Source organism: Balaenoptera ricei, chromosome 8 (genome assembly GCF_028023285.1).
Source record: "Balaenoptera ricei isolate mBalRic1 chromosome 8, mBalRic1.hap2, whole genome shotgun sequence".
Taxonomy (NCBI): domain Eukaryota; kingdom Metazoa; phylum Chordata; class Mammalia; order Artiodactyla; family Balaenopteridae; genus Balaenoptera; species Balaenoptera ricei.
Window position 1 is genome coordinate 75,376,153 of NC_082646.1, and position 11,087 is coordinate 75,387,239.

Sequence of the window (11,087 nt, forward strand, 5' to 3'; positions counted from 1 at the left end):
TCTGTAAGATCCAATAGGTAACCAAAATCCCTCACCAGATGTTTTGGTAATTCTTAACTAATTGGACAATCTTTTTTTGCCCTTTTATTTACTATCACTTGTACCTTATTAAAGTTATTGATAGATGCATTTGTGTGTTCAGTTTCTCTAAAGCAAATTTATTTCTTCTTCTAGTCAAACTATTTCCACATCAATTGGAAGTTTCAGGTCAATCTCCCAAAATATCTTTTCACTGTGATAATTTTTATTGGTATGTTTCATTTTCTTAAATTTCCTTAAGGGGACCTACAAACCTTTGTTATGCCACATAGCTTTGGATAAGAGATTAAATTAATGCCTAGCAAATGAAACCTATGTTAATATTACAGTATCATTTCATATCTTAACAAAAACGTCCCTTACCCATATATTGTACCATATATTTCCAGTTACAGGGACCACTAGAGGCCATTTCCCAGTAAATGCAGGAATCTAACTGATCTGGAGGCTCAGTTATAACCCAGCCACTAAGGAACATGTTTTAGCCAATACTGGTTTCCAGATGTCATGGAGTAGCCCATCTTTATAGGGGGGTCACAGTGTTAGGCTTTTGTCTGCCCAATCCCAGATGATTGTACTACAGGGACTGTTAGTTTCTTTTTCATTTGAAACACTATTGCTATAAGGGAATAGTGATTAAGATCACATTTTCCACTGAAGTCCTGTATGATCTGAATACCAAACACTGCAACACATTACAGATCAGTACTCATTCCAGTTAGTCCTCTCAACAATGCAGTGTCCAGCATTAAATTATTTGCCCCTTGTTCATTTAGCAGAGGATCTATAGTTACAAAGAATCCTCAGGATACTGCTGGTACTTATCTAAAAATGACTCAACTCTTTTATATTATAGCCTCTGATTTTCCAGTGCCTAACTAACAATTGCAGGGGAGTGACATCCTGATTTAATAGGATGTCTTTCCAGGTTCTGAATAGAGCATTTAGTTTACAACATGGGTCAGTTTTTGTCTTAAAATACCAGCCTTGAAACTGCTTGTTCTCTATCCTCCCTTTTTACACCAGCGGTTTTAATTTCATTAGGATGGTTAATAGCAACTAAAGGATTATGTTTTTAGCCATTTTCTTCTCAACCCTCTTCTCTTTCTCAAGGCCTTTTTTTAATTCCTGAGAGGATAAGCCTGTCATCCAGATTCTACTGGTAAGATTTGTCCCCACTTATCTACTGCAAAGCTTTCTTCAACTCATACACCACTAGTCAATCAATCTCTAGGCAAAACTTTCCTTCCTTTCTTTTTACTTACCCCACAGAGTCTTGGTTATATTGAGGATCTGAAAGTTAATTTTAATTTTGACATCAATCCTCATGGCCTCTAGTAGTGCCCCTGGTTTTGGATTGATAGTCAAATCACAGGACACCACAATAAGTGTAGTCCAGGCCCAACTTTCCTGTGTTGAGCTGGTCCATTTACACATCAGTGTAATTTGCTACCAAGTGTGTTGTGTGCAGTCCTGGGGCCTTGAAACTGTGCCTAGGTAGTTGCAAGACCATCTGATACAAATAATGATACTGTACATTCTGTGTTTCTTGTCCTGGATCCTTTTCTCAAAACTATATAAACTAAGAGCTAGGTTAAAACTTCTTTGTCCTGTGAGTTTTACTGTCAATCCAAACCCGAGATCGCTGTTGGTGGCAATGCAAAAATAAAATACATATTTATTGTAGAAAATAAGAAAATTCATAAGCATAAAGAAGATAACGTCACCCCGGGGCTTCCCTGGTGGTGCAGTGGTTAAGAATCCGCCTGCCAAGGCAGGGGACATGGGTTCGAGCCCTAGTCCGGGAAGATCCCACATGCCGCGGAGCAACTAAGCCCGTGCGCCACAACTACTGAGCCTGCACTCTAGAGCCCACGAGCCACAACTGCTGAGCCCACGCGCCTAGAGCCTATGGTCTGCAATAAGAGAAGCCACTGCAATGAGAAGCCCACACACCGCAATGAAGAGCAGCCCCCGCTCGCCGCAACTAGAGAAAGCCCGTGTGCAGCAATGAAGACTCAATGCAGCCAAAATATTAATTAATTAATTTTAAAAAGAAGATAATCTCACCTGTAAGCCTGTCACTCAAAAATAATCACTATTAATAATTTGGTGGATTGATATGATTCTAAAGTTCCTATAAAAATGCATTATGTTTTTTACAAGGCTGAGATAAGAAATTACATAATGTTTAGGATTATGCTGTTTTCCTTTGAAAATGTATCATGAACATTTCCCCATACTTCAGTATGTTGTTGATTTAATAATATATTCTTGGGAAAAATGTGTAACTTGGCTTATAATTATATGAAATTTAAATTTACATTGGCACCTTAGTAACAATATTATGTGGTCAGCAAGATATATATGCTAACTTTCAAGGTGATCAGATTCTATGTTTGGATATTTAAGAAAAAATTTAAAACTAAGTTTCATTTTGAGTGACACAATGACCTAATATTCCACCTTTATGATAAATGAAGTGTGAATTATTATTTGAAGTGAATAATGAAGTTTATGAGAATAATATAGAAAATTTTATTGCCTATTCATAAATAATTTCAAGAAGACATCTCTGAGAAAATTTTAAGAGTGGTATTGACATGTAGGTTGCTTCAGAACAGATGCTTGAAAAATATTATGTTCTCTCTGAATCAACTTCTCATGAATTTGATTTTCTTACTTTCCACAACTGTAGTGCCTATGAGATTATCAAGCTGAAGGGGTATACCTCTTGGGCTGTTGGACTGTCTGTGACAGATCTGGTAGGATCAATTATGAAAAATCTCAGGAGAGTGCATCCAGTTTCCACTATGGTTAAGGTAGGCTTAAATAGAATCTTCACTGATCATCTTTGTTTAGATATTGCTGAGTCTTTACTATGTGCCAGGCATTATACAAAATTTTGAGAATATGTTGGTGAACAAAATAGACAGAGGCCCTTACCTCATAGAGTTTAATGAAAGATAGGAACTTAATAAAACAATTACAAAAGCAAATATTTAATAACACATTGTGTTAAGTGCTATGATGACAAACTACGAAGTTCTTAGAGTATACAAGAAGAGAATTTACTCTGCGGAGGGGGCGTTTGTGGTGGTTAGGGAAGATTTCCTAAGGAAGTAAAATGACCTAATCTGAATAATGAGTAGAAGTTAATTTGCAAGGCTGGACTAATATTCCAAGCAGAGGGAACACATGTGTAGGGGACCTGAGGTACATATAAGCGGAGAGCACTTGAGGATCTGAAAAAAAAAAAAAAAAGGTCAGTTGTTGAAATGCACAGAGCAAAGGGAGCAAAGGGAAGTACATGATAAGGCTGGAGGAAGTAAGCAGGGTCAGGCCACTGAAAGTCTTATAAAGGGATTTGGGTCCTTACCATAAGAGCTATGGAAAGCCACCAAAGGAACTTAAGAAAGGGACTGGTTTTACAATCTTTTTTTGTTAAAAAGATTCCTGGGGCTGTGATGGATGGAACAGATTTGAAGGGGACAAGAGTAGAGGTGGGTAAACTTGGGAAGAGGATGTGCATTAGCTCAGAACAGAGAGGATGGTAGTAGTAGAGATGAAGAGAAGGTGGCAAATTTGAGTTACACTATATTTAAGAGGTAAAATTCATAGGTCTTGATAATGGAATGAAGTGGGACATAAGGGAGATAAAGGTCATTCTTAGGTTTCTGTTTTGCACAGTTAGATAAATGGTTATATGATCCACTGAGGAAAGGCATATTCAAAGAGAATCAGGTTTGGTTAGATAGCCTCAACCACCAGAGGGCAGACAGCAGAAGCAAGAAAAACTACAATCCTGCAGCCTGTGGTCCAAAAACCACAGTTACAGACAGATAGACAAGATGAAAAGGCAGAGGGCTATGTACCAGATGAAGGAACAAGAAAAAACCCCAGAAAAACAAAGAGAATCAGGTTTGAAGATCATGTTTGTGGTTATGGAGAAATTGAATTTGAGGTGCCTTTGCAATATCTGAGAGGAAATAGGCAGTTGGGTACAAGCTTCTGGAACTCATAAAAGAGTTTTGGGTTGGAGTTATAAATAAGAGCATCATCCGCATAAAAAGTGTATATTAGGACTCTTCTAGTTAAAAGCCACAGACGCCAACCCAAACTAGCTTAAGCAAAAAGAAAATATATCGGCTCATGTAACTGAAATGCCAAGGAGGCCTGAACCACATGCTCAAACTATATCGTTAGAGCTGTCTTTTCTCTCCACAATCTTGGCTCATCTTTTCACTCTTATTGGCTTCAAGCTCACGTGGACTTTTTCCATGGGGCAACAAAGATGGCCCCCAGCAGCTGCAGGCTTAGAGCCTATAGTATCAGGACCCTGCCTCTCCCTTTACCCATGTTAATTTCTTGATAATTGGCCTTTCTGGGATCACTTGTCCATTCATGTGATACTTGTCAGTTCGGAGAGAGGCAGTTCCTAAAAGAAAAAGAGAGGTTCTGTCAACATTAAAAAAAAAAAAGAGAGATACTAGACAGGCAAAGACAATAGATATCCCTTACACATGGTAACTGAAACCATGACTTTCAACGAGCTTGCCTAAGGAGAGAGTATAAAGTGAGAAGACAGATTGAGACTGAGTCTTGAGGAATTTCAGTATTAACAGCAGAGTTTACAGTGTGAGTCCACGAAGGTGACTAAGTGGTGGCCAGAGTTAAAAGAAGAACCAAGAGAACATGGAATCATGGTAACCAAGTGAAAGGAGGATGCCTTAAAGATGAAAGGATTGGTTTTCTGTTCTTGATTGATGTGAAGTCATATAAAATGAGGATTAAAAATGCCAGGAAGATAAAGTAACAGAGGTCATTGATAACCTTAGCAGATGTTTAATAAAGTAATAGAAATGAAAAATTCTGACTGGAGTACACCAGGGTTTCCTTAACTTCGGCACTATTGATTTTGGGCTAGATAATTCTTCATTATTGGGGCTGTCCTGTGCATTGTGGGATGTTAGCAGCATCCCGGGCCTCTACTCATTAGATTCCAGTAGCATACCAGTTTTGACAATCAAAAATGTCTCCACAATTATACTCCAATAAAGATGTTAAAAAAAAAAAGTCTCCAGACATTACCAAATGTCCCTTGGGAGTCAAAATCACCTCCAGTTGAGAACGTTTTAAGTAGACTGGAGAAATTAAAGCCAGTATAACCAGCTCTTTTGAGGTAAGTGGCTGTGAAATTAAGGAGAGAGAGCAGTAACTGGAGAGGAAAACCAGGGCAAGGTAAGTTTTTTTGTTGTTGTTGTTTAAAAGATAAGATGTAAAGAAGATATTGAAGATAGAAGTAATAAGCAGAGAGGGTGGGATCCAGAGCATTGGTGAAGGTATTAGTCCTAGAAAGGAGGAGGGACAACTATCTTTTTTAATAGGGGATAACAAAGAGAAGATAGGTAGTTAATCATATAGGTTTGTAAGTTTGGCATTGGAAGCATCTGATGACTTCTATCTTTTTAGTGAAAGGAGACAAAATCATCTACTGAAAGTCAAGGGAGGTATAGAAAAGTCAGATGTTTGAGAAGATTTGAAATCATCTTTGTAGATAGTGAGAAATAGAATTTGACAAAAAATAAAGGCAGAATTACTGTCAGGTGGATGCTTATTTGAGGTAGATAAGCATTAATTTTGACAAAAGTTAAAGATCAGCTTTGTTGTGTGGTTTTCTCTAGGGATCTGAGTGCAGGAGTGGAGAAAGTAGATAACTGAATTCATCTGGGTTTGGGTTTTACTTGTGGAGTGTTAAAGGGGGAGAGAGAAGAGAGGAAGACAGAGAGATAGATAGAGGTGTAGGTAGTTTTGGTTTCTATACTTGTTAAAAATGAGTTTGACCTTCTGCTAAAGGGTCACAGTCAAATTCAAGACCGTTGTCCTTAAATGTTATCTACATACAGATGAATAAATTACAAAAAAGAAAATGAGTAATAAAGAATTTACGAGGTATTTATAAAAACTAAAAATTAAAATAGGCAAAGGGTATTAGGGTGTAGCAAAATAGTTACAAGAAAGGAATATAAGTTGGATACGGAGGAACCTCATAACAAGGTTCAGAGTAAGATACTTGGGGTGGGAGAAGGTCCCATGAGCTAAAGAAGACAAGAAACTGGAAAGAAAGGGAATTGGTTTGTTTATCCACATGGACAATGAAGTCACCAAGGATAATGGCACAAACTAGGATAGAGAGAGAAGATTGCTAGGTGTCAGAGTCTTTTATGAATGAGATGGAATACTCAAGAGGTTTGTAGACGGTCATTAGAAAGGGAAGAAGAGCTGAATAAGATGGGCCTCACAAAATAGGGGGAATTTTTTTTTGTTTTTAAGAGAGCAAGGGATTAATAATTTGGAAGAGACAATGAGGAGTATACAGTGGATTCCACACTCTTTCTCTTTTGAGGATACAAAGGGCTGTGGGAGAATAAGCAATTACCCCCAGAGGGCTCCTGAAGAAGAGTCAGGGAGGTGTCAAATGAATGCTCCTGAAAAGAGATTGAGTAATATGGGAATTTCATAGTCTTTACTGAACAAATCAATGGACGAGTTATAGTTTATAGGAAATACTTAAACATTTGACATTAAGAGCAGAATCATTTGTATGCTCTTATTCTTTTTCCCCAGTTACTTCATTTTTATTACTTCACATTTTCAGCAAATAAAGTTGCCAATAGAGTTTATTTAACATTAATATATTAACTTGATTTTTTGTCAAATAGGGAATTCTCTTTAAATAACCATTTCCTCACTTCATGGCCAGTCTACGAGGAAAGGAAGCAAATTTCAGTGCATCCAGGGGTCATTTGCCAACCAGGCATGACGCTTAAAGGGAAGAGGATAGGCTGAGGGGGGGGGGCAGCAGGTCATGGCAGTACACAGGGCTAGGCCAGGGCAGCCTTGGAGGTCAGGGCCCTTGTTTCAGTGTACCCAGCAGCCCCCAAATGGCATAATGGCATGGACATGCATTTCCAGTTCTAATCCAAGAAGCCCTTTCTAGTAGGAAGAGATACAGTGAAAGGAGAGAGAGCAAATTCCTGAAACACTAGCACGGAAGGCAGGAGGGCTTTTGCCCCAGCCACGCTGCCTTGTTCCTGATGCCACCCAACCCCTGGCAGCTCATGTTAAAGCTCTAAAAGGTATTGTGCTACACAGAGGGAGCAATAGAATGACCAAGGACAGGAAAGGGAAGCAGGGGCAGGCAAGTGTGACTGCAGCTGGAATGTGGCTGGGAAGGGAATGTGGGCTGACAGTCTGGTGGGACAGTGGCCTTCCATGGCGAGGCACGGACCAGAGTGGAGTGAATGTGAGTAGAGCCTGGCAGGGGACCCTGAGGAGAAGACATGTGGCTGGTCTGATGGAGATCATGAGGTTGAGTATAAAGTGGCTACCAAAATGAGGGAGTTGGACTGCAGTGGAAAAGGTGGATAGGGAGTCCCTCTGTGGGCCACTAGAGTAAAACAGGAACGCTGAGCTCCTGAGGAGAGCCCCAGAGACGGTGAGAGGGAAGCTTGGCTGAGTAGTGCCTGTGGGCTCTGAACTATCATGAGAAGCTGGGAGGCACCACTCCAGCGTCAAGGAGCCTCTCCCTTTCTCAACACTAGTTCCTGGTAACTTTACAGGCACACCTGGAGGAACAACAAGACCTTCCCATTGCCTCCTCCAACCCTACATTCTGGGGTAGGAAAAGGCAATGGGTGGTAGGGGGCAGAGAGGTGTGAGAGGTCTATTGGGTCTTTTTACCTTCCAGGTAGGAGGTGGAGGCTGGTTTGTGGGCACGTAGGCATTGTGTGGGTTACCCAGGTTGTAATAGGCTCTAGCAGCTGCCTCTACAGCCTTGGCTTCAGCTGCAGGAGTGGAGGGAACATCAGGCCTGCTGATGGGAGGTTCCATGGCCCTAGGATAGGGTGGTCGCCACGGTTGCACCTATTCCATGGCCCTGTCCATCATGGAAGGTCCTGAATAGAAGCCAGGTGGTAGCCAGAGGGCAGGAGTACATTCCATTGTTGACTGGCAGGGGAATTACATAAACCCTGCTGGGCATGTGAGTACCTGTAACCTTGGGCTCCACCAGAGGCTTCACCTCTGGAAGCTTGAGAAGCCACCTGTTAGCATCTGTTGTCCAAACTCAGTGGCATCCCCTGATGTAAAGATTATACAAAGCAGAGCCTGCCCAACCACTTCCTGCTTCTGCCTTCACTGTTCTCTTGATTATTTTACACCAAACTCAGCCTGCTTGATCTCACAGTCCTTCATCAGACTGCATGGCATTCTTCCCCTTAGAAAGAAATATGACAAGGGTAAGGGGTAAAATAGGCAGTGCCCTTTTTGGCCCCTTTGAAGGCATCTGGCACATTCTTCATGTCATTAAACACAAGTTCTTACATGATCATAGGACATTAGGATGCTCTTCGTATTGTTGACGATCACTCTACTGCCCTCCGAGTGATTCTTGAGCTCCATAGTCTCTCTGTGTATTCTTATTCTGAGGCTCTCTTGCATAGCTGCTTTTCCATATCAGGTTACTGAATAATAACCTAATTTTGCCTTTTAGGGCTTTTATGGAATAAAAGAAGAAATCTTTCTCAGTATCCCTTGTGTCTTGGGCCAAAATGGTGTCTCAGATGTTGTGAAAGTTAACTTGAATTCTGAGGAGGAGGCCCTTTTAAAGAAGAGTGCAAACATACTTTGGGATGTCCAGAAAGACCTGATATTTTAAAACCTTTTAATGTTCCATGTTTTATAGAACAGAAGATAGTAGACTGTATATTTTACATTTTGAAAGTATTTTCACCTGATCTTTAAAAAATAAAAAAACATTGGACCTATGACATAACTCCAGCCTCTCCAGGCTAGAAAAAGGAAATGGTAAAGGAATTTCTCTATTTCTCTGTTCTAATGATACTCAACCTGTACAGATGTAAGTTATACTTCCGAAGTATGTCATATATGTAAAAGTTGTCTTCAGGTTTAGTAGAATATGTATAATAATCCATTTAATATAGAACTTCTGATTCTTCTCATAAAACAACAAAATTTATAGTACTGAAATTTCATTTTATGCTTTCTTCCATTAGGGCACCGGCATATTCACTTTATATTGCTTCATTAACTTTATGTGTTTATATATAATCTTTACTAAGTACTTATTTTTAAGACAATGTATATCAGAAGTAAAATAGAAATATAACTTCATGGTATAAAAAAATTAAATGAAATATCTTCAACCCTGCAAGTATTATACCAATTAATATAAACTCTAATAGTTGATTTGGTCCCTCTGTTGAAATACCACACAGGGAGTTTAGACCATCCTCTAGGTTATTCGTTTAGCAAACTACTACTCTGCTTGCTGTGTTATGGTTATGAGTTCAGTATGACATGATTTCTGCCCTCAAGTATTTCACAGTGAGTATTTAGAGTATCATCTAACTGGTTATTGATGGATGCTTGGTAACAGTCAATTGGTAGCTCCCTCTTGGTGTCCAAGGTAGGAGTGCATGTGCTTCCTACAAAAATATATATTTCCTTGATTCCACAAAGAATTTAAGGCAGCTATAGGAAATATACAGTGAAACAAAAACTAAAAAATCAGGACCAAGGTAATTTACAAATTAGACTAGGACAGGACCAGTGGGAAAAATTAGAAGGCATATATGCAGACCCTGAGGACTTACATGGCTCTAGTGGAGGCAAACCCATTTGGTCAGAGAGTTACGGTTCACTCTCTGTTATTCTTGCTATTTAATAGCTTTCATTTCAGTCATCTATTACTGAACATAATTAGTTTCCCATTATTTTGTTGTCTTTACTTTTTTTTCAACTCTTCCCTTGAATGTACAAAATATGGTCATGAGAGTTCAGTTAGGATGGGGGAGAGGGGAGTCTTCTGTGGATTTTGTCTTGTTTTAAGCTCCTCTCTTACACCAAATTAAAGCTTCATTTTAGGAGATCCTTGCAGAGATCAAAAAGCTGCAAAATACACTTTCTACAGGGAATATTCTAGGAAATAAAACTGCTGTACATCATGTGTTCTCAGCTGGAGCAATATTGCCCCAAGGGGGTGAAAATTGGTTCTTGGTTGGGGGGTTGGTGAAAAAAATCTTTGATATTACAAGGGTTTGGCTCTCCAAAGCTCAACCCTACCAGACAAAAGTCTCACTCCAGAATATTTAATCTCATGCTGTGGGGGCAGGTGAGGGAGCTGAACGATTAGGGTTAATGTCTGAAGAAGCTCTTGAGGGAAAGATAATGAAAAAAGGTTGAGAAACCCTGCTCTACGTTTTGTAAAAGAATTTGTCAGATGTGTATTATGTTTTATGATTCACAAATGAGTAAGAAAACAGTTAATTGGGTAGAATGTGGTGGGAGGAGAAGTGGAAACCTTGGTTCATCCCAAATTAATGGATGAGAGGGGGATTTTATTAGATTCTACATTTAATGACTTCACAAATAATGAGTTGTAGAAATGGTTATCAATTGTATATATGGTTATCAATTAGCACTGCCCTGATCAAATTCTTAGGGTTTTGTATCTTATTTAAAAATCTCCTTTGCATAGAGGGTTTAAATTAAAAATTTTGTTTTTTCTACTTAAGCTCATATTTGGGTGGTAAACAGCCCTGAGATCCCTTTCTCCCACAGCCCTGGTGAAGAATTCCCAATCAAGAGTCAAAAAGCCCTTATCCGATACATCTAGACAAGGTTTCGTTAGAAATAAATTTACTTGGGCTCCCTGGTGGATGGATTCTGGGCAAGGAACACTCCGTTTGATAGCTGAGTCCCTCTAGTTCAGTGTGCCTGCTGCACCTCGTGCGCTTGGAGCCCAAGGAGCCTCTCTGAAACCCACCAGCCACAGGAACCTCAACCTGCAACAGGCAGCAGGCGCAGGTGCAGTGCCGCAGAGCTCGCCTGCAGGCCTCGCGCCTGCACCTGGCGCGCTTGGCCCCCGCGAGGTCCGCACGGGCTGGGCGCCGCCCTGCGCAGCCTCAGTAGCCAAAGGTTTTCCTCCTCTGAGCTTCAATCAGCTTTCCCTCTGCTTTCCTCCA

General features: G+C 40.0%; 1 protein-coding gene and 1 pseudogene across 2 annotated transcripts in view; one reads left to right on the plus strand and one right to left on the minus strand.

The window, feature by feature from the left end:
- The window catches only part of LOC132369883 (L-lactate dehydrogenase C chain), a 48,898-nt gene extending 40,140 nt beyond the window's left edge, over window positions 1–8,758 (plus strand). For both annotated transcript variants that reach the window (XM_059929584.1, XM_059929585.1), the window contains 2 exons: window positions 2,738–2,861; window positions 8,594–8,758. In XM_059929584.1, coding sequence (XP_059785567.1) covers window positions 2,738–2,861; window positions 8,594–8,758 — 289 coding nt within the window. The remainder of the gene's footprint in view (window positions 1–2,737; window positions 2,862–8,593) is intronic.
- LOC132369515 (WW domain-binding protein 2-like) lies at window positions 7,708–8,502 on the minus strand (annotated as a pseudogene).
- Window positions 8,759–11,087: the final 2,329 nt, after the last annotated feature.